We start from the raw sequence: 24,664 nt of genomic DNA, 5'->3' as shown, positions 1-24,664 counted from the left end.
GCATTTTATTTCATGTTTCATGCATTAATTCATGATTTATGGGTAAATTTTCGGACCTATGCAAAATTGAGATTTCTGATGATTCAAGCCAAATTTTCTAAAATTGATCAATGAGTTTTTGTTCTTGGATGTTATGAACTTGATCTTGATGGTTTAGTTTGATCAATCTGCTGAATTTTGAGAAATTGAAATTTCTAGGGCTTGTATGTATCCGAATTGGGGATTTTGTTCAATTAGGTCAAAATTGATAAAATTGGCTTGTTGGTTTGATGTATTTGATCATTATAAATTGTATTCTATTATATGTGATGATCAATTGATCAATTTTTTTTTTTTTAAAATTGAACAAGTGGTTCTCTAAAATTTTTGGGGTTTTTGTTAGAAACTCTATGCTCAAGCCAATTTTGTGAATTTGAACTTAATTTCACTGCATTAGAGCATGCATCATGACATTTAACTGTTCATGCATCATATAGATTTTTGTTCTATGTTTTTTTTTGTGCTAACTTGCAGTCTGCCCTTGGTTTTTCTTTCTCTTTTTTTGTTTTTTTGTTTTGTTTTGTTTTTTTTCTGCTTTGTGTCTTTGTCCTTATCCTAGCACCATGCATAGGAAGACTAGAGCCCATAGGACACCCTCCACTTCCTCTGAGTCTCCCTCTAGGAGCGAGTTGTTTCAGAATGACAAAAGCAGAGAGGTTTTTGAGAAGCTGAATAGTAAGAGAAAGATATGGGCTGAGCATTCTGTTGTGTTAGATGAGCTTGATCCTGCCATTAGGGCAAACTTTGAGAGTAGAGGCTGATTGTCTTTGTTGAAGGTAGATCATCCACCCCCAACCGCCCTGATTAGAGAGTTCTTCTTGAACCTCTCTTGCCACATCTATGATTCCAACACCCTTGTTCAGAATTAGATACGAGGTGTTGAGTTCACCATTACCCTTAGGATAATGGCTGAAGCTCTTAGGGTTCCGGTCGTTAGGGAGCTTGTCTATCCTTATGAGGAGTCTCCACCCCTTGATGACATTATGTCATACATCACTGGGTCTCTATCCAGTGGAGTTCTGATCCTCGGATCAAGTTCACTGAGCTTACTGAGACTACCTATCTTTTCTTTAGGATAGCGTGTCATTCTTTGTGACATATTTCTCATCTCCACACCATCCCTCTTGAACAATGTGTGTTTTTGTACGCCTTTGTTTCTGGTGTGTCTATTAGTTTTCCTCATCTGTTTCTTTGTTCTTTGAACGAAGTTCATAGGAGTTCAGCCGTCGCTCATGCTCTTATTCATCCTATTTTTATTCACAGGATTTTTTTGTTTCTTAGTTTAGTTTACTTCCCTGCTAGTGAGCCCGTACATGTTATAGCTCCCATAGGTGCTACCTTCCTTAGGCAAAGGGCTGCTCACTTGAGAGTTGGCTCTACGCATCCTAAAGGTGAGTCTTCTAGTGCTATACCCCCTCCTCCCTCTTCTACAGGTGCTACTACGGCTGAGGCGTCTGGTGCTGCTGCTGCTGATGTTGATGTTCCTCCACTGACTACTTCGGATGATTCAGACATTCGACGTACGTTGGATCATATCTTGACCGTTCAGGCGACTCATGGACAGATTTTGGTGTACGTGCTCAATGAGATCCGTGCCTTGCGAGCAGAGTTGGCACAGTTTTGATGATCCTCACCGCCACCTCCTTTTGATGATGGATTTTGATTGCCCTTTGGCATTCCGTCACAAAAAAGGGGAGTACATTTAGTACATTTGGGACACTTGTAGAGGTTTTTGTTTTCAGGGAGAGAGATTTTTGTTTGTTGGAGCTTGTGGAGATTAGATTGTATCTAGATGCTTCACTTTGTATTTACCTTTTTTAGCTCTTGATGTATTTTTGTTGGGCTATTAATGTTAGGGGGAGATACATTTATTGTTTTATATGTTTCTTGTTTCACTGCTTATTGATTTTATATTTATGAGTTATTCATTGATATATGTCTTTATTTTGTGTTGAGTGATATCAAGAATTTATTTTGTTTACTTGTATTTTCCACACATGTGTTTATGCGTTTTGTTTAGTGTTTCAGGAAATATACAGGTTGATTCAATTGAGCTGCTGTCTACACTTGCAACTAATGGATAGTATTTAGGATTGGATTTGTTATAATGGGCATTTTTTTGTAAAGGGTTTTTCTTTGTAAACTTTGAGCTTTTATATTGTGTTTTGTCACGGATTGCCAAAGAGGGAGTTTGTTAGGTTCTAAAGACTTAGGAACTAATGTATTTAGAACTCTAATGTGTAATGTTGGCAAACCATGATCAAAACAGTTGTTAGTCTTGTTTAAACTTGCTCAAAGTGTGTGCGTTGTATGTAAAGTTGGAATCGAGTGGTTGCAGAAGTATTAGTGACTTTCGGCCTGGCTCGATCGATTGAAGAACAGGCTTAATCGATCGAGTCTCGGGCAGAATGTTTTTTCTACAGATTTTTCCAACTCAGCCCTAGCTTATTAAAGCATGTTGAGTTTTATGTTTTGCCATAAGTATAAAAGGAAAACCCTAGCCACGTTTTTGAGTTAGCTCTATTTTGCTGTGTGTGTGAATCTCTTGTTAGATCTAGAGGTGGTTGCCTTCACACATGCTTAGGATTATCAAGGAGATTCTATTGAGAGCTTGATGATCATTCAGTTGCTACACTAAAAAGCTTAAAGAAAAACAAGCGGGTGTGCTTGTACTTGCTGGAGAATCCAAGAAAGAAGGAGTCCGTGGTCTTGGAGTTTGCACGTGGTCGTGTTAGTAAGTTTCTACTGGTGGGTAGCAATAGGATATTAGTGGTCTAAGTCCTATTGTAAAACTTCAATTCTTTCATAGTAGATTCAGGTTTACCTTGAGGGTAGCTAGGTTAAATCCTCCCCAGGTTTTTATCGGTGTGGTTTCTTGGGTCATCATATCATCATATTATTTATATTTCCGCTGCTATGCATGATATGTTTGTTTGATTGTGATAACTTAGATTTGGAATTTGGACTAAGTAAATAACTTGGCTAATTAACTAGGTTAATCCAATTGTATTTAAAGGGGTCTAAAAACAAACAATGTATATAAAGAGAGAAAAGAAACAACACATGGAAAGATAGGTGAATAACATACATCAATATATATATATATATATATATAAACCAAATATAAGTATAATGTATGTCAAGTGGTCACAAGACCAATGTACAGGAGATAATGTATCTAAAATAGAAAGAAAAGAAAAGATACAAGAATCCTCACTACATCCCTCATATACACACTCCCCCTATCACAAAAACTCCTATACTAACCCTCCCCCTCTGAGTATGACTACTCTCATCTCAAAACTACTCCCTCTTTTTGTCACGAGTGACAAAGGGCAAGTACATCAAGTAGACATCTCATCATCACTGGGTGAGCTAGCACCATCATCCTCACTACAAGAGCCATCGTCACTCTCATCTTTGGACGTCGGTGGAGAAGGAGAAGAATCAACAATGAAACCACCTATGGCAGCCTATCGTTGTGCGATACGATCGACACGGGTGTTCACCTGACACAACTCATCACTAAAAGTGTCAAAGCGAGCATTCATGCACACAAGCTATGCCATGATGGCCAAAGCGTCACTCCACCTGTAGATGACGAAGGGGCGGAGATGGATGGAGCGGTAGAAGCTGGAGGAGCTGTCGTCTGTGTGTGGGGCCGCCTCGATCTGAGTTGTGCCTCGCTTCGTCGAATGATAGCAGTGTCTATGGCACCCATCACGGAAAAATGAGGAGAGACGGGAAAGGGGACGGAAAAATGGCGAAGTATCTACGTGATAGCCAAATGAAACAATAAGCTTATCACAGTTGTATCCCTATAGACATTTATGAGGGATAGAATAAAGTGAGAAGAGAAGTTGATAGAGATATCCTTTAACAGGGACAACAAAAATCGAGCACAAGGCTCTGTAATGGAGTTATAGTGAGACAAAGGATGAAGAACGAATGTCATCACCATGTTAAGGAACCTCGGATCTTTTGTAAAACCCAAGCAAAGGGTGTTTTGACAGTCACCCCAAGAAGAAGGTGTCTCACAAAAGTGAGACGAGAGTTTGTCTTTGGACACTATCCTCAGACGCTCACAGCCAGGGTAGTCAGGATGCGCTACCTTAGGGACGTGTAGTACCTTGGAGACAATCTTCGGAGTAACTATGATGCGCGTACCTCGAACGCGAGAGAAGAAATGAGGTATTGAAGTATCAATTCCGTGCATATTGGATTAAAACTCCTGTATGATTACAGAGGGACAAGTGACCGGGACGCCACACAGTGAATTAATTAAGTTAATTAACATGCAAGGTATGTGGTAACACAAACAAATCACCAATAAACTAAAGTGCAATAAAAATTAAATTGACACGGTTATTTGTTTACGAATGGGGAAAACCTACACGGAAAAAACCCCACCGGGTGATTTTAAGGTCACCACTCCCGAGAATCCACTATTATCAAAACAAGCAGTTACAAGTAAAGGAATTTTAGTACCTTATACCAACCTACAGTTGAACTCTTACCCCAATACCTAATTGGACTTGTTTTGTAGTGACAATCTCTCATTTTTAATGTACGGCTCCAAGTACGTGACTAACCAATAAATGTGCGGATCCTAGTAGGTGACTTAATCACCAACTTGAGAAAGATGTTGGCTGCAAAGTTCTCCAGTTCATCATATGATGAATATCATGAAGCTCCTTGGTCACAAAACCCTAAGATGTACAAACGCAGCAACTTCTTCAAGAGAAAGATGAACTAGGACAAATTCTGTCTCCAATCACAATTTACATGAACACAATTTTACTTCACACTTGCGCAACCTTTTACGGCCCTTATATAATCTTTATATATGGTAAAGTCATCATTGGTCATTAGTCCTTACTGCTTTTTGTTTGAATCCACTTATAGCCTTCTCCCTCTTTATTATACAATGATGGGTAATTTTTGTTTGTTTCAAAATATCAGGTATTGTAGGAATGGTGGGGCTAAACCCCTTTGGCCCATGTCAAGTGGTCAGCCATCGAAAGCTGTTATTCCTAAATGCAATTACTGCGGTGGTCCTCTTTGTTTTGAGTTCCAGGTATGCACATTGCGCCTTTATAAAATTTCCATAAAATGTTTCTTTTACACGTTACAGTCTATCTTTTCACTCGGTCAATTTCTCCAATAAAACTAAATGAAACCTTTGGTTGTTGTCTATTTTGTTGGTGATTTCAGATCTTGCCTCAGCTGCCTTTTTTATTCAGTGTGATTAATGAAGTTGACTCTCTCGATGGGGCAACTATTGCTGCGTATACGTGTGAAGCCTCTTGTGAGGGGGGTGTTGCTTACAAAGAGGAATATGCTTGGGTTCAACTCTCTTCGCCATCTGCTACTGTACCTTGATAGTTATTTATCTTTTGATTTCCTTTTTTGGTTATTTATCTTTTTACAGTTTACCTATTCAGTTCTTTGTTCTTGATATGAGCTTTGAGAAGGGGAAAAAATCTACTTATTTGCTCATCAATACGCATAGATGAATAGTTGGTTAACTTGAGAATCATCATCATAATTCAGATAATTTAAACCGTGTGATTAATAGTTTATTCATGGGCTGCTGTCATGAGGTTAATTCCTGAATGTATTGCGAAATTAATTTCACTAAGTCCTGCCATTAGATCCTTTCTTCAAGTAACATAACATGCACAGTTCTTTCTAAATAATACATCCAGACAGAAAACGCATATAGATAACCGAGTAAAAGTTATTTGTCAACACTTAAAGTGTTTCAAATTATGCTCCACAAATTGTAGTATGTTATGCGTTTGAATTTTTTTTTTTTTTTTTTTTTTAATGTTAAACTTTGGTTACTTTATAGAGAGAGATAGAGATGTGATAGACAATTTTTATTTTTTATGATAGAGATGTGATAGACATTTTTTATTTTTTATTATAGAGATGTGATAGACATTGGTATGGTATAAAGTAAAATACATAAAGTGAGATAAGATTTTTATTTATGGATAATCTTGCTTGGCCTTACGATGAGTTCATAACAGGTACATCAACAAAATTATTCATAATACCACAAAAAGTGAATAATAACTCATTTGTCACACTTATAAACCAACTAGCTCTCAAGGATTCACTACACTACAGTTCTTCCTAATCTCTCCCGAACTTCCTGTAAGCACTTGAATGGCTCCCATCTTCATAATTGATTGAGCAAACTCCGTGAAAAAATTCTGAGAGTTAAGCAGCTCATTGACATTGCAGGTAGCTTCACTGTCAGTTAAAAGTGCAGCATCAGATTGGAAAAGGCCTTCATTTTGCTTCAAGATATTGAAATAATTGTTGTCAAAGGATAGTGGGCTTCCAGGATCCATTGGCACAGTAGTTACATTGTTTGAGAGGCTTTCGCATTGGGTTTTCAAGAAAGCAGCATAGGTTAAGTTTAGAGAAGGATCTTCATCATTTTCATCATTTTTTCCTGTGAAATTGTATAGCCTTGTGCTGAAGAGATTGCAATGCCCAACACCAATTGTATGTCCACCTAACCAAAATTAATTTATAAATCTTTTGGACACAGCTCAAGATATCATTTTGAAAGAAATAGATTGTTACTACTTAAGACTACTAGCAATAGGGCTTAAATTTTACATCTACATTTGTAATATAATAATACTTCGTGAACACAGAATTATTGAAACCATGTTATCATATTACAAGCTTATTATATAAACCTTCCCCCCCCCCCCCCCCCCCCCCCCAAAAAAAATAGAATATTTACCTGATAAAACAACAAGATCATGAACTGTGAGGCATTTGTTAGCAAAAGATTGTTTCAAGGTGGTGAAATTGAAGACTGGTGATGGGATGTTGGCAAGAGCCTCTGACTCGCGTGATATGATTCCATCCCTTCTACCGGTAAGTACATCCCAAATTGGTCTCTGAAACTGCAATCATTTCCACAAGCACTTGATTACCTAATGCTAAAATTCAGTATGTTATTTAAAAAAGAAGACGACAGAAAGAGCTTGAGGTATAGCATCTTGCTAGCAAAATTAATTTATAGAAACTAAAAAGGTAGATTTTCCCTTAAAAGATAACATAAACTAGGTGAACTGGTGCAAAACTCGAAAAGTATCCTCTTCATTTGAAACGGATCAATTTTGTAATTTTAAATAAATATCAGAAATCTATATATATATATATATATATACATGTAGCATCATATCATATAAAATTTTAAATGACATGACATTTTATACACTGTTAGATATATTAGAAATAAAATCTTAATCATGAATTTGGTTAAAAACATCAACTTCACCAGCTTGGCTTGGTTTTTCAAACCAAACACATCCCAGTTGTGCTACTCTTTTGTTTCCAAGTCCCACTAGAATATTTCCAGTACTTACTTGGTAGGAAACCGAGTCTCTAGCAGCCAAAGCAACGATATCTGCACAAGAAACTACTCCAGGACAGGTGTTCTCTAGCTCAGTCTTCACCTCATCTATTATGTCAAATCCTGCCAGAGATAGGTTTGGAACTGCTGCCTTCTCAGCCAAGTTATTTGGGGTAGAGTCTATCAGTACAGAACCATCACAACCCTGACACATTATAACCATTCAAGACATTAAATGTCTGGTAAACATATAACAATGCATGTGTTTCCTAGTATGAGAAATGAATGCTAGCTATGAATGTAACTAACATGACCCGTTATGATTTAAAAAATATCACTTCCACCTAAGTTTATTAGTGACAATACTTTTATCATGTGTCAATTATAAAAAGTCATGTTAATAGTTGTAAAAAATGTTGTATTCTTAGATTTATTATAATTTTAGGACGTGTATCATAAGGAGGGGCATAATTCATGAAAAGAGAGAGAAGGGAGAGAGATGAATTACCCTGACGAAACAATCATGAAAATGCAACCTCAGAAACTTGGCAGGCAAAGTTGAATTGCTTGCCACACGGTTCCATATGATTTCCTTCACAATTTCCTCAGCATGGGGACAGCTCTCCTCATAAAAATGCATTCTCAACTGTCCATGACAAACTCCTAGAAGCCCAAACACTGCTATAAAGATAAAGTAGGAACTCAAATTAGTATTCATCTCTCTCTCTCTCTCTCTCTCTCTCTTTGTTTCTTTGCTCTACTACATACTTTTCCAACACAAGCATTGCATCCTTAAATAGAGGTAATGGTCTTCTTTCTCCGAGTAAATGGTTTCGGTACAGGAAGGTAAAATTAATTTAAATAATGTTCAATCTGCACGTGGTTGATTTTGAGATTTGTGATAGAGAGATTGTTTGACTTGGCTGACCACTTTTTATATATTTCTTTCTTTGTATTAGTTAAAATTACCTAACATAGCAAATAGATTATTTAGGGGAACAACGTCAATTGGTTAGGGCAGTTTTATATATATATATATATATATATATTAATTTCAATCATCAATGTTGTGTATAGATCTACCTTAGACATTACAATGTCGATCTTTCTTTTCCTTATCAAGTATGATGGAAGAAGCTGATAATTTTTAATCAAGAAAGACACATGCCGAAAGACACATGCCGAGAGAAGTATTTTGACATGTTTTTCATGACAGACATGACCGATTCTAAAATTTGAGGACTTAATTGGCTGTTGTTATTGTTACATATGTTCTTACGTACTGTACGTAGTGTAGGGTCAGTGACTCAGTGATTCATTTCTTGGGTGACTTTGTATGCTTTTGGATTTTAATTATAAGCTAGTTTATTTCTTCTTCTTTTTTCTATTATATTTTATTAACAGTACAGCAACAAACTAAATAAATTATTCTCAAACAGTAGTGTGTTCTTCACTAAAAAAATACAATAGGAAGCATAGTCGAACATGCATGCTTTATTCTTGGAAATAAACACACACTAAGTTCTTGTGCATTAAATTAACAATCTGGCTGGTGGGAGCCGTTTAAACTAATTAACGCAAATTTAGTCGAGTTTGTTGCATCCTCTATCAAGGTTTCTTTGCTAGTTGTGCAAGGGATATAGCCTACAAGCCTTTTCTTTTTTCTATGATGTGAAAGTTTACAGAATCTTAGACTAGTGACTAGTCATAGACTACTGTCTCAAATAAGATATATTTCATTTCTTTTGTATCTTTTATTTGGGTTTTATTAATGTGTACCTTTAGAACATATATTAGCAAATTATTTTATGAAAATTTTTATAGAAAAATTTAAAAAAAATGACTAACTTTTTTGACAAATTTCTTAATTTGATGATAATTTTAATTTATTTTATATGGATTCGGTTAATATATGTCTTTAAAGCAAACATTAATAATTCATTTTAGAAACATTTTTTTATAGGGAATTGAAAAAGTTCTAAAAAAGAATTTGTAAACTTTTATTTTTTCCATAAAAAATTTCATAAAATACTTTACTATTGTATGCCTTAAGGGCACATGTTAGTAAAACTCATTTTATATAATCATATTTATAAAAATACTTGTATCATGTTATCTATTTCATACTACATTTATTAAAATATCATTTTTTTTATCAATTTATTTATTACTCTCTCTCTTCCTCTTTTTCTCTTTGCATATGAGTAAAAAAGTATTAAAAATTAGATTTGTATATTAATAATAATAGTGTATATTTACAAGATTATGTGGCAACAATTCAAATTTACAGAAGTTTACATAGATTGATATGGATGATTTTTTGGAGTTTGATGAGCATAATTTACCCTTTATAATATTATACATTAACTAATATGAGTGCTCTTATGCTTAATATGAAACTTTTTGATATTCAAATCTGACTATGGGTGAGTTTGGTTCAGCTTTTTGAAAAAGTGCATAATGAAAAAGTGGAGTTTTGTAAAAGTGCATAATGAAAAAGTGGAGTTTCAAAAAGCTGAGTATTTGGTAAAAACTGTTAAAAAGTGCATAATGAAAAAGCTAAGTGTTTGGCTAGCACTTATAAAAGTGGCTTTTTGAGGGGTAAATGACCAAAAAGGACAATGTATATATAAGGGAATTTATTTCATACTTTTTTTTTTTTTTTTTATGTGAGTTTGTTTCATACTTAAATCAATTACTTCATCATACTTAAATCAATTTTTCTCTTTCTAAAAAAATTATTTTTTTCTTACCAATATTAGCTAATAATAATCTACCACTTAAGATTTATTGTGAAAGTATTGTAAAAATATTGTGATAAAAATTGATACTAATTTTAATTTGAACGTACTATTAAAATTATTTTTTTCTCTTTCTAAAAAAATTATTTTTTCCGACAAGTGTTAGCTAATAATAACCTACTACTTAATATTTATTGTGAAAATATTGTGATAATATTTCATTCTTTTTCATTTTTTTTCTCCTCCACTCACTTACCGCATTTTCTTCTTTTTTTTCTTTTTCTTTTTCCCTCTTTTTTTCCAGTCCACACACGTACCCACTGGCCACTCTTTTCCTTTATTTCCTTCTTTCCTTTCTTTTTCCATTTCACTTCTCCAAGTTTCCAGAACGTCCCAGAGAGCTCTCCTACTTCCTCTCTTTTTTTTTTTTTTTTTCTTCTTAGCTCTTCGTCTGCATGATTCTTTCTCTTTTTTTTTTTTTTTTTTTTTTTTTTTTTTTCAATCCTTCTTTCCTCCTTTCTTTATTCCTTCCTTGCCATTTCTCCAAAACACCAGAACATCTTCTTCGTCTCTTTTTTTTTTTTTTTTTTTCTTTCTTCCTTTTTTAATCCTTCTTTCCTCCTTTCTTTATTCCTTCCCTGCCATTTCTCCAAACACCAAAACATTCTCCTTCTTCGTGGCTGAGAGGGAAGGGCTTGGAGATCGAAAATGGGGTCGGAGTCAAAGTCATCCGGGTTTGATTGGGTGGTGTTCGCCGATTTGATCGAACCCAGAGCTCGGTGTTTTTGACGCTTCGACTTCGATTTTGTCCTGTAATTCTCTATGCTATATTCTGATTTTTTTTTTTTTTTTCCATTTTGAGGAATCCTAATTTGCAAGGGATTGATTTTTTTTTTTTCCTTAACTGATTTGGGAATTTGTTATAGATTTTTTTGTGTTTGGATATGGAAATTTGTTGGGAGAGCAGAGAGATGAGATGAGAGCTGATGATTTATCAAGAGTAATTTGGTTATTTTTGGAAGAGCCCAACGGATCAATTTGAAAACGCGCATGAGCTTTTTGTTTATGGACCTCCTGAGCTCCATAAACTCAAACGCGCGTTTCTTCACAAATCTAAAACGCAACTTTTTCCAAAAAGTTGCGTTTATTACTTACCAAACACTATTTTTGGGCTGGCTTTTTTGAAAACGCGCGTTTTGGGTTTCAAACGCTGAACCAAACGGGCACTATTTCTCCCATGATGGGTCTTATATACTAATAAGAATTTTTTGACATGGTAGGAAGCATAGAACTTTTCAGATTAAAGCCAATACCTAACCTTGTTGATAAGCTTTTTAGACTTAATTTGCTATCTTTTATGATACATTATTCAAATAATTAGTTGTACAGCCGATGTGGACAATAGACACCTACAAAAAAATAAAATAAATAAATTATATATGGCCATTGATGTAATAGCGCTCATCATTGAACATCCGATGATTAAATCAATAAATATTATTTTGAAATAAAGAAATATTTTCTGGGATTCAAATATCACATCTATGTTGTTTTCTTTCGTTTATGTAAGATCTTTTTATGGCTATTTTTCTAAATCTTTGTCATCATGGACAGTTGTAATTATTGACCTGATTTTTTTTAATATATATGATTAATTAATTAGTTGATTGGTGTTTGGGTAGATTAAGATGAAATCATCACCGCTTTTGCTTGGTTGCTCAAGCTAGGTTGTCTGAGATGGATTGGTGACTGGACCGAGTAACCGTGTTAAGGTTGAATTCAGCTGATAAAAAAAATCAAATGTGACTAAATCTATATTATTTTGTATTGACTTTTTAGTTAATCCCCAAGATATATTCATGTTTACATGGTTTAATATATATGATTAATTAATGAGTTGATTGGTGTTTCCGTAGGTTAAGATGAAATCATCACCGCCTTTGCTTGGTTGCTCAAGCTGGGCTGTCTGAGATGGATTGGTGGCTAGACCGAGTAACTGTGTTAAGGTTGAATTCAGCTAATGAAAAAGATCAAATGTGACTTGAGAGCTCGAAAATTTGTTAAAACACAAGAGCTATTTAGACCCCTAAACTAAAAATTATGGCTTAATAGATTTTACTCTAACTTATACTAAGTGCGGAATAGAGTAAATGCAAGCAGATAAACAAAAAAACTACTCTAAGTCATATTCAATATAAAACAGCAATAATATGAAAGATAAAAGAGTAGAGAAGAAGAAAGTAAACATAAGATAACACGCCGATGTGTTATCGAAGAGGAAACCGAAGTACTCGGCGTAAAACCTCTTCGCTGCCCTCAAAGTGGTAGTCGATCCACTAGGCAATCAGTTGGGATACATGGGTTAACAAGAGACCCTCCAAGCCTAATCTACCTGATGCACCTAAGCCATCCAAGCTCCTACTCCAATAAGGCTTCTCGAAACCATGTGTTGTCTAACTCTCTAGATCCCACAATACGCCTGATTGCATCCGCCAAAGCTTGGCTTCTTCCAATGCTTCCTAGCAGCACCAAAACCTCACTGAACACTCTAAAATGGTGTGGTAAGTGTTTGGACTATCAACCTCTCAATGGTATGGAAATGGAGAGGTAGGAGTTGAGGAAAATCCACAAGTAATTGTGTAAAGAATTATGGGTATAACAATCTCTAACTCTCAAGGTTTGTGGCTAGAGTTTTCTCTCAGAAGCACTCCTTAACATCTGTGGGTAATGTGTGTATATATAGTGTGGGTACAGATAGTGTGTATCAGAAATGACAATCTAGCAAAACATAATGTTTCGCGGATGTCTCGTGGGAAAGCCTTACCAGCGAGACAATCGTGAAAACCAGTTGTCTCTATCCTATCCTAACTCTTCGTATTCCAGTCATGTGTAGGGCACATGCATTACTTCGCGGGAAGCTTACTCGCGAGATACCTGCGAAAACACTTCAATCTTCAATTTGCCTTGAGTCTTCACACACACACACTCTCTCTCTCACACACACATCCCTTACAAATAAAATCTCACAAATAATACATGGTACATAAGATTGAATATAATTACAATCAAATTTGGCACGGAATTAAAGCCAACAAAAATAGAGTTGTAAATTACAACTTTACAATCTTCCTCTTTGGCTATTTTGTGACAAAACTCCTAAAACAGACTTTAGACTTAAATGTGAGTTTGGGAATAGTGGCAAAACTCACTCACACCTAATCTAGAAGCTGTGAAGCACTTGCACGTATATACCTGTAACCTGAAACACTCGCACACAAACAAAACTTTCATTAAGCTTATGACAAGTTGAATACATGGTACGTACATGAGCAAGTAAAGTGCGATCAAGTTTGTAAACAATATAAAACATATAAGCGTATCTTGATCAAACAAGGTCAGTCATTAAAGAATGACTACAATGAACATTTAGCTAGTAAATGATCATCCAGACATGCAAATCAATAATGACTAATCACAATGATCAATTGCATGTCTAACACACAACCAATGCAAAATACACGAAGTATTTGCATTTAGGATACAAGATCCTACTAGGGTACAAGTGTGAGGTACTTAAGACATATTAGCAATATCTTAAAAGTACAAAAATTGCTACAAAGCAATGAAGTAAACACAAGTACAGAATATTAAGCTGAAATATAAAAACAGAGTACTTAAGCTTTAAAGAAAAGTAATAAAACAACTATCCAGGAGTTATAAAAACTAAAACAGTTTAAACTAAACAAAAATAATGCTAAACCGCCTAAAATGAACCAAAATCTGTGGTCTAAGCTATGCTCCCCCTCAACTGTGCAAGCTTCCCCTTAAAATTTTCTCCCCTTTTTTAATCGGAATGGTCAAAAAGGCTAGAACTGATCTGACTCTGAATCGAATCCTTGTGCCATCGACATGTCGTCAATCTGTGAGGATAATGCGGTAATCTGACCCTGGATGTATGAAAACTGGTCTGTGATGTGCTGCACATGAGAGTCAAGCATGCTAAACATCTGGTCTACTCTATTAATGAGGCGATCAAGTCTATTGGGTCCCCATGCTTGTGCTTGAGAGGATGGCTAAGCAGAATTCTCTAATGTAGAGGTGAATCTCTCAATCTCCTCCTCTATATCTCCACTCTCTTCCTCAACTCGATCCCTTGGTATTTGAGACACACCGGTTTTGGATCCTTTGATGTGAGCTGTGCTTTGAGTCATTGTGTGTGCTCCAATAGGGTAATCTCTATGTTCCACGGTGAGACCACTTGAAAGTTTGAGCCTCGCCTTTGCAATGAGGCCCATAATGAGAGAGGGGAATGGCATGATTGTCCTTGAGTTCCTTTTAGTGATGCTCTTGGTCAAGAGGTGGAAGAGGTGTCCACAAATGTCAATCTCCTTATGAGTGAAGAGATCGTACAAGAAGATTTTCCTTGGATGGATAATGTTGTCAGGTTGGTGACTAGATACAGATTGTGGATCATCACATAAGCTAAAGTCCTCACCTCCGGATTGAATGGAATTGTGTTCATGGAGGACTTCTTAAGTGTACCACCAAGAATGGTCACCATCTCCTCTATAGATTCCAAGCGATCATCATATTGCATAGTGATTGGCTATGAAGGAGGACGAATTGCCAAGAACTCTTGTATGCTTTCCCTTGTGATAACAAACTCTTTGTGTCTCACCCAGCAGTTTATATGATTTCCTTCCACACTAGCATTCGAGAAGAATTCTTTAATGATTTTAGAGTACATAACTCCACTCGGATTCAGCAGCTTTGTCCATGTCCTTTCCTTGAACACTTTAGGTATGCAAGTGTCCTCAAGGGTATCAAATTTAACAACCCTTTCCATAATAATCGTGGCTCACTTGTAGCAGTCATTATAAGCCATGTTTGCTTCAACAGACTTAAAGTTGTTAGAATCCGTGCAAGCACGCTTGGAGGATTTCCTGGACACTAAATGCTGGGTGGGAGACATCTGCACATGTACACAGAGAACAGAGAAAGGAAACAGGTGCACAAACACAAAAACAGAGCACAAACATGATTAGTTTCATGTTAGTCCAAAAGAAAAGTAAAAATACTCAAACAGAACACAAACAATGTTAAAACATCATGCTATAAGTGCTAAAACATGTAAACCTTAACAAAATGCAAGAAATAAGCAACTATGCATGTGTGTGCATCTAATGTGCATGAGGTGATGCATTGTGTGTGCCTAGTGTGTGCCTAGGTGGTGCATGGCATGGCATTATAAGGCACAAATTGGGCAAAGTGTGTAAAACACACACCCAATGATCAAAAATTGGAACTCATTTGAGTCCAAATCAATACAAAAATGTCACTTGAGCATTTTGACAAACACTTGGCATGCAACACTGCACTACATGAATGGGCAATGCATGAACACATAGAAAAATGCCTCAGTATAAGTTTAAAATGCCACAAGGGGCCAACATAGATACACACAGGTGAAATCGGACACAACCCAATCAAAATTTTGAAAACATTTTGCTTAAAAATCATGAACCCAACCCCTTTTTTGAAAATCCCCAATTTTAAAACCCTCAATTAATTTCTGCATAATCTAAGACAAAAATGAAACGAATGTTTAAGAAAACATACCTTGAAGTTGATTTTGCAGAAAATAAGCTTGAAAATAATGGGGTTTTGAGAGAAAAATAGATTTGGGTTAAGAGAGGTTTGAGAGAGGCAGTACGAGGGAAATAGAGAGTGTTTAAAAGACTGTCACATCAGCCTTATAAAACTGAAAACACGCGTTTCTCACGGGTTAAATAGTCGTGAAAAACATCACTGAAGCACAGAAGCTTTCACGAGAAGCTTTTAGTCACGAAACACTCGCGAGATAGTCACGATAGCCTCCGTATGAAACTTGCGTTTTTCCAGTTTTTGCCTAAAAATCATTTCGCAGGAAGTGCTTGGTCGTGAAATAGTCATGATACAGTCGCAATACTCTCTGTATGAAAATAAGATTTTTAGTTTTCCCTTAAACTCTTTTTGTAGGAAGCTCTTAGTCACGAGCTTCTCATGAAAATGCCTCTGAACAAGTTTTGAGGAACAACACAAAAATGCATTTTGAACAAAAACTTAAAGCACGAGAGTATAAAATCACTTTCAAAAACAAATAAAATACACAAAAATATTTTTGGGTTTGATCGGCAAGCAATTGAGCATACACATCACATTTGAACATGTACAATCACACAAATGAGACAAGCATTAATTGAACTAAGTCTTGTGTGTTGTGGGTGAGTATCAAATGTGGAATAGTCCTTAGACCAGAGTGAAGCTTCAATGATCAATTCAATCAAGTCGTACACAACTGGTACTAAGTCAAGTGGACTATCTCAATTATAGAAATGAGCATATATGACCTCTCATAAGAAAATGATTACAAATTTTAGAAACTTTTCATTTGGCTTTTGCACAAATCATAACATTTGATCATTTTTTGAACAATACATCTCATTTTTTGAGATCGGTGCTTGAAATTTTTTATATTTCAACATTGAGAGTTAGCCTTTAGCTTTTTGAGCACCATACATTTCAATTTAAAATGTCGCTTTCTCTTTTACCTAGTCAAATACTGTAAGGTTGAATTTATTCAACCATCTAATTGGCTTTATTCCGTGCCAAATTTGCTTGTAATTCAGCATTTAGTAACCCTGTATTTAGGTGGGATTGTTGTAAGGGTAGTGAGTGAGATAGAGTGAAGATTGCTTAAGAGTGTGCAAGAAAACAGAGTGTCGCGGCTGGGACTCGCGGGTGGACTCGCGGCTGCAAGTCGCCAGAAGCTGCACACGTGCCAAGCATGCTGGAAGATGAACAGTCATGCTAGCTGGCGCACTACAGGACAAAACAGGACAACTGGCCATACGGTTAACTCGCGACTGGATCTCGCGACTTGGTCAAGCCGCGAGGTCAAGCCGCGAGCCACCCCTGTTTTGGAAAAACCTGACGTTTCACATTCCTCTTCACTCCAGTATAAATACCCTTTTAACCCACGATTGAAAGAGAGCTTCCAGAGAGAATTTTGAGAGAGAAACCCTAAAGAAAAACCAGATTGTTTCACCCACAATCTCTACCTTAGAGTCTCATCAAATTCCCTCACTCTCTTCCTCTCCATTGTCAAATCCTTGAGAGGCATTATACCAAACCTGGTTCTCACCATTATCATCTCTGTGAGACAGTCGTTTGGAGTTCTGGGAAGCAGTTAGGAAGGAGCCAATCTTCATTGGTTGATGCTACGGTGTAGTAGCGAAATCCGGGAAGCTAGAAAAGAAAAAGGTTCAGCGCAACCTCGTTGGAGCAAGAAGCTTGGAGGGCTTAGGTGCATTGGGTAGATTAGGCTTGGAGGGTCTATTGCTGTCCTTGTATCCCAACTGTATTTTCTAGTGGATTGATTACCGCTTGGAGGGCGGCGGAGAGGTTTTTCGCCGAGGTCTTCGGTTTCCTCTTCGATAACACATCGGGTGTTATCTCTGTGTTTGCATCTTCCTTCCTCTCTATCTCTGCCTTTACATTATCTGCTGTGGTTTATTTTGTTATGGCTAAGATAGTTGTTTAACCAATTTCATATCATAGCATATGTTAAGTTTCCGCACACTTGTTGTTTGACATATTGCTTGTGTTGGTTAAGTTGGTTTTTGGGGGTCTAAACGTTCAAAAGTGTTTTTGTACACGTTTTTTAACTTTCAATTGGTATCAGAGCGGGTACACTGCTGTTTGGTTTCATTACCATTTGTGTGATCCTTGACTCCCTTTTTGAGATGGATAGGTCTCAATCCCTTAATGCACCTCCATATTTTGATGGAAGTAATTATGCATTTTGGAAGGTTCGTATGAGAGCTTTTCTATGCTCTATTGATGAATCCGTGTGGGATGCTGTTGAGATTGGTTGGACCAAACCTGAGGCAGCCAAATCCACATGGGATAAGGCAGCACTTGCTGCATCTAATGCTAACAGTAAAGCACTAAATGCTATTTTCTGTGGTGTGTCTCCAGATGAATTTCACAGGATTTCTCACATTACCATTGTCAAAGATGCATGGGAGATTCTGGAAACAACTTATGAAGGCACGAAGAAAGTGAAAGATACCAAGTTACAAATGCTGACCACTCGGTTGGAGGAGCTCAAGATGAGTGAGGATGAGTCTTTTGACTCTTTCTATGGGAAGCTAAATGAAGTGGTTGTCAGTAAGTTTAACTTGGGGGAGAAAATGGAGGACTCAAAGATTGTAAGGAAGATCCTTCGATCATTGCCGGAAAGTTTTCGTGCTAAAGTGACAGCCATTGAAGAGAGCAAGGATCTTGACGACATCAAGGTACAAGAGCTGGTTGGTTCACTACAGACTTATGAGATGTCGCTGCCAAATCAACGGAAGAGTAAATCCCTTACTCTAAAGACCATTAATGAGAAGGTGGAAGATCAAGGCTCATCGGGAGAAGATATGGTGGACAAAGATATAGCCTATCTTGTTAAAAATTTCAGAAAGTTTTTGAAATTCAAAAACAATGGAAAATTTGATGATAAGAGAAAATTCCAAAATTCTGGAAGGGAGAAGAGGGATTTCAAAAAGAAAGATGGAAAAGAATCCCAATCCACACAAGGTGTCACTTGTTTTGAATGTAACGGGCATGGACACTTTAAGAAGGAATGTCCTAATTATTTGGAATCGAAAGGCAAGGTGTATGCCACGACCCTGAGTGACTCAGATTCGTCTGACTCAGAATCTGAAGAAAGCTGTGATGGAGAGGGGAACTATTCAGCTTTCATGACTATTGCTCATGTTGAGTCGTCGGATGAGTTGAATTTGCTTGTACAAGACCTTGGAGAACATAGTGATGATGAATCACTAGGAATTGTTGAAGAATCAGAAGCTGAAGAAGAAGAAAGCACAGCAACTCTTCAAGAAAATTACAACTCACTCTTGGAGAAGTCGGGTGAATACACAAGGGTAGCCAAGGCTGCTGTGAGAAAAATGAAGAAGGCTGAGGAGGACTACAAAAGTCTCCTAATCCGGTATAGGGAGGCCAAATGCGAGATTGAAACTCTGAATGGTGAGCTGTCCGAAGCTTACACTAAAGTGAGATTTCTTGAGAATGAAGTGATGCAAGCAAATGCTAAAATAGAGAGGGTCACCACCAAGAAGCTAGATGATGTTATATCTTCTCAAAAGAGCTTTTCAGACAAATCCGGACTAGGATATACCGGAGGAAGTAGCTCAACTGGAAATGTCACTAAAGAAGTGAAGTTTGTAAAGGCCAAAGATCCAGTTGTAGCTGAACTTACTGGTGTGAAGCTCGAGGTGGAGGAGAAAAAGAATGTGGTGGACCAACGGATGCTGAATCATTGTAATCAGTCTGTGGGCAGGTCTGAATCTCGTGCCAAGTCACGTCCACGACCACAAAGAGGTCCTAGAGGAACGTATGTGTGCCATTATTGCGGACTTCAAGGGCACACTCGACCAAATTGCCAAAAGCTGAGAGCAAAGAACAGTGCAACTCCTCAAAGGTCAGGAGGACCAAGAGTTGATAGGAGAACTTGGGCAGGTGATCAATCTAGAGAGCAACATGGAGATCCCAGAATGATGAACGTGATGAAGATGATTGGTGCATTCACCAACTGCTTGGAAAGCTTCTCACGAAGGTTTGAAAGCCCTAACTCCCGTACCCAATCCTTTAAGGAAATCACCCCAAACGCAAGTGACGTGTGGGTGAAAAGGGGTACTCATGCATAAGCATTACAACATGTCCATGCATTAATACTTCCTATGCTCTGTGACTATGTTTGTGTGGTATGCTTGTTGTTTTTTATTTTGGTTGTTTGCTTGTCTTCTTGTGAATATTTCTTAATTGTGTTTTATCAATCTTTTTGTTTCTTGAGTCAAAAATCCAAAAATTACATAAAAATTTGAAAATCAAAAAGCTTGATTGACTTTGTTGAGTTTTGTCTTAAAACTCGTTTTGCCTTGTACCTTTGTGCTAATGGCTTTGTGCATTGTCGAGCATTACTTGTTTTCATGCACTCATATCACTATGGGAAAAATCTTGAAATCTATGTGATTGTTGTAAATAGATCTTCAAACTTGTCATGAATGATTAGTGAATGGTTATGTTGATCTTGAAACATGCATAGACTTGTGTCTATATATCTTCCCACTTTTTATTTTTTTTGCTAAAAAGAGCTCACCAAATGTAAATCTCCAAATGAAAAGAGATATTGAGCTGCAAAAGCCTGTCGCACATTCTAGTATTTGACTAGGAAAAAGGGTAAGCGACCTTATATTAAAAGTGAATGTCCATTCAAAAAGGCCAAAGGCCTGTTCTTCAAAGAGAAATGTTATATATCCCTCTCACAATGAGAGATGATTGCCTCAAAAGATCAAAAAGATCAAATGTTATGATTGTTAGTGGAGTCAAATGAAAAGCTCCAAGTTATGTTATCAAGATGTGTGGGAGGTCATATATTCATATTTCTATAATTGAGATTGGTCACATGATCTAGTGCTAATTGTGTATGCCTTGGTTGAATTGATCATTGAAGCTTCACATTAGACAAAGGACTATCTCATTGTTGATATCCACACACAACACACAAGTTTATGTTCAATTAATGCCATATTCATTTGTGTGATTGTACTTGATAAAATGTGTTTTCACATGCTCAATCTTTGTTAATTCAAGCACAAAAAGATTTTTGAGTGTTTTAGGTGTTTTTGGAAAGTGTTTTGTTGGAAAAATCTGAAAATTTCAAAAGTTCAGTTTTGCCCTGTTTTGGCAGCTCAGTCGCGGGTATGTCAAGTCGCGAGCTTCAGTCGCTTCTTCGCTGGTCATGTTTGGCGACTTGTTCGCGAGTGGAAGGTCCAGTCGCGAGGATCACTCAGAGATTTTCGCGGCTCAGCTCGCGACTCACTCGCGGGTAGACCTTCCAGTCGCGAAAAACACTTAGAAAAATTTTTCAAAATTTTGTTCTTGAGTGCTTTGGCGGCTTGAGCTGGCGACTGTGTGGCGACTTAATCCAGTCGCGAAAATCGCGTGTTTTGCAGAAACAGGAGCAGTTTTTAAACCTCTCTCAGTTTTCCCTCGAACTTTTGTAAACTGTTCATCTTCTCTTTAAACTGCTTTTCCATTCCAAACACTTCGTGAATCCATTTTTCAAACCCCTTTGTTGCTTCGTTTCTTATCCAAATCATCAAGAAAAGGTATGGGTTTTGCTTTCTCAATCTCATTTTTTTTTTCTTAGCATATTTCTGTTACTGTTTGGTCTGGTATTGTATTCGTTATACTTATCTCTTTGTATAATGGGTATGGAGTGTCGTGTTTGCTATTGTTCTCACCTGTTTTCATGCTGAGCAGTCACAATGTGTTTTTCATTGTTCTGATTTTTGCTTATTATTGAATCTGAGAATCTTTTCTGAAATGGGTTTGGTGTCTATGTGACTTACTCGTTACACTTGCCTGAATATTGATGTTGGTGTTTGGTTTTGGTCACTGAGTTGTTATGATGACATAATGTATGTCTCTCAACCACGTGCTCTAGTGTGGATGTTTGGTTTCTTCATGATTGAAATATTTTCCCCATGTTCATGTCTCTGATGGAGTGATTTATGTTATCTGCTCTAAATGTTCATATGCTGTATCTTATTGCATATCATGGTCATGTTAACCTATCTCAATGACAGTTTTGTCAGTTGTGTTGTCTATATTTGTCTTGGTGCACTTTCACCAAGTTTGATGCACGTATTAGTTTGTGCTTCTGAGTATTGTTGGTAGTTTTGGTTGGGTCTGCACTATCTTCAGTCTGGGTTTTTATATTGAAATATTGTTTACACTGAATCTTGTTGACAATCTTTTGTGGGGTATTGTTGCTTGGTTCTTTTCTGTTGGCCTGTTCTCTTGCAGATGTCTCGTCGATCTTCCAGGGGTAAAGACATTGTTGCTGACGAACCAACAACACCAGTTGCTAAAAGGACTCGTCTATCATCTCAAGCATCTCAAGATCCCAATGAGGATAGATTCAGAGTTCCCCTTAACTCACACGCCTACTCAAATGTGTTTGACAAGTCAACAACTATAGTGGAGCGGGTAGTAGAGTTCAACACCTTAGGGACTACTTTCATCCCTCGAATCTTTGAGAAACGAGACTAGGCAAACTTGTTCGGAAACTTTGATGATCCAATGGATGAGCTGGTCAAAGAATGCTTCTCCAATGCAACTGATCTTGGACCTATCCTCGTCTTCTGGGTCAGAGGAACAGAGTTTAGTGTTACCCCAGACTCCATCGCAAATCTTCTCGGCATCACCAGACCTCAGAATGTGAATTTAACTCCCTATGATGAACGAAATCCAGAGGTTGGAGAAATTTTACAAATCCTAGGACACGATCATGAGGTATCCAGTGCAGGAACTTCCATCAGCACCGCAAAGTTTGCACCTGAGCTGACCACACTGAAGTTGATCATGTTCACCAATCTCTACCCACTGTCCAACACTACATTCATCAATCTTGGGAGAGCTATATTTCTGTGTGATCTCATTACCGGAGCCCCCATTGATATATGTGCTCACATCTACTACAACTTGAGGAAGACCGCGTGTCGATCTACAGCTCGAGGAATCATTCCATTTTGCAGTCTCGTCATGAAACTTATTCTTAGTGCAGGCATTACTCCTCCTGCAGATGGTAAAATGTTGACTCGTCAACGTCCCATTTCTTTGTTCACTCTTCAAGCGAGCAGAAGTCACTCCTCCAAATCACCAAGAAGTGCTCACATCTCTCCGGTTACTTCATCTGCCCCTGACTCAGAGACACCTGCACATACTACATCTGCATCACGTGCTGTTCCTGAAGCTTCACCGGCTGGTATTCCGCAAGCACAAACTGCTTCTCATACTGACAGAGTTGGCAGTGTTCTTGAGCATATTCAGAAACGCGTTGATGAGCTTGTGGCACTTCTCTACTCCACAAACAACCATGTCCAAATGCGCCTCGAGACTATGGAGAATCAGCTAGATGAGATTCAACGAAAGTTGGACGAGAGTCTTTAGCTATTCGTGACAAAAAGGGGGAGAGCATTCAGTAAGGGGGAGAAAAGTTCAAAGGGAAGTGTGCATAGTGATAGGGGGAGTACACACATACTTTTGTCATACTTTTGTTTTTAGTCTTATCTTCTAAACTTATGGTTTTTATGGTTTTGATACACTGTGTTTTGGTGTATAGCTGTGTCTAACTCATTTCATATACTCTTGGTTTAAACTTTAATATATGTTGATGATGTTATTCAGGATATTCTGTGTTTGTACCCATGTGCTTTTGTAAGCTTTTAGGGTTAATGTTTTATGTATAGTTTGTAGGCTTTATGGTATGTACCTTGCTTAAGTGCAGCCTTTATGCTATGTTGAAATCAGTACTTTAATCTAAATGTTCTGCATTTTTGTTTATGTACTGTCACTCTTGTGCCCTTGTAGGATTGTTCCTAGATGCATATGTCTTGTGTGCTATGCATTGGTTAAGTGTTGAGCATACAAGTGTCTTGCCTTGTGCTTGTTAACTTGTATGTCCTTGTGTTCATTCCAAGTGTGAATGAGCACTGTGATCACTACCTTGTGGTGTTCACTTGGTTGATCAAGCCATGGTTTGTTTATTAACTCCATCTTTGCTTGATCTCATATTGCTTGCTTCATATGCATTTATAATTTTCTGCTTACAATGATCATGGTGTATTGTTGTGTTTCAGGAGTTTATGTTCATATGATTCAAGTGCTTCACAGCTTCTAGAGTTAGGTGTGAGTGAGTTTTGTTCAACTGTTCCTAACTCACATGTTAAGTCTAGAGTCTGTTTTAGGGTTTTGTCATGGAATAGCCAAAGGGGGAGATTGTAAGGTTGAATTTATTCAACCATCTAATTGGCTTTATTCCGTGCCAAATTTGCTTGTAATTCAGCATTTAGTAACCCTGTATTTAGGTGGGATTGTTGTAAGGGTAGTGAGTGAGATAGAGTGAAGATTGCTCAAGAGTGTGCAAGAAAACAGAGTGTCCCGGCTGGGACTCGCGGGTGGACTCGCGGCTGCAAGTCACCAGAAGCTGCACACGTGCCAAGCATGCTGGAAGATGAACAGTCATGCTAGCTGGCGCACTACAGGACAAAACAGGACAACTGGCCATACGATTAACTCGCGACTGGATCTCGCGACTTGGTCAAGCCGCGAGGTCAAGCCGCGAGCCACCCCTGTTTTGGAAAAACCTGACGTTTCACATTCCTCTTCACTCCAGTATAAATACCCTTTTAACCCACGATTGAAAGAGAGCTTCCAGAGAGAATTTTGAGAGAGAAACCCTAAAGAAAAACCAGATTGTTTCACCCATAATCTCTACCTTAAAGTCTCATCAAATTCCCTCACTCTCTTCCTCTCCATTGTCAAATCCTTGAGAGGCATTATACCAAACCTGGTTCTCACCATTATCATCTTTGTGAGACAGTCG

The 24,664-nt window shown here is 37.4% G+C and overlaps 1 protein-coding gene across 1 annotated transcript in view; it reads right to left on the bottom strand.

The window, feature by feature from the left end:
- Positions 1-5,996: 5,996 nt before the first annotated feature.
- LOC126689191 (peroxidase 3-like) overlaps positions 5,997-24,664 on the bottom strand; it is a 75,664-nt gene continuing 56,996 nt past the window's right edge. Inside the window, exons 2-5 of the mRNA XM_050384269.1 lie at positions 7,932-8,153; positions 7,437-7,628; positions 6,806-6,971; positions 5,997-6,568 (exon numbers count right to left, since the gene is read on the bottom strand). Coding sequence (XP_050240226.1) covers positions 6,153-6,568; positions 6,806-6,971; positions 7,437-7,628; positions 7,932-8,141 — 984 coding nt within the window. The 5' untranslated portion in view covers positions 8,142-8,153 and the 3' untranslated portion in view covers positions 5,997-6,152. The remainder of the gene's footprint in view (positions 6,569-6,805; positions 6,972-7,436; positions 7,629-7,931; positions 8,154-24,664) is intronic.

This window comes from Quercus robur, chromosome 6 (assembly GCF_932294415.1).
Source record: "Quercus robur chromosome 6, dhQueRobu3.1, whole genome shotgun sequence".
NCBI lineage: Eukaryota > Viridiplantae > Streptophyta > Magnoliopsida > Fagales > Fagaceae > Quercus > Quercus robur.
The sequence above is the reverse complement of the archived record's forward strand: the minus strand, read 5'-3'. Positions and strand labels throughout refer to the sequence as shown.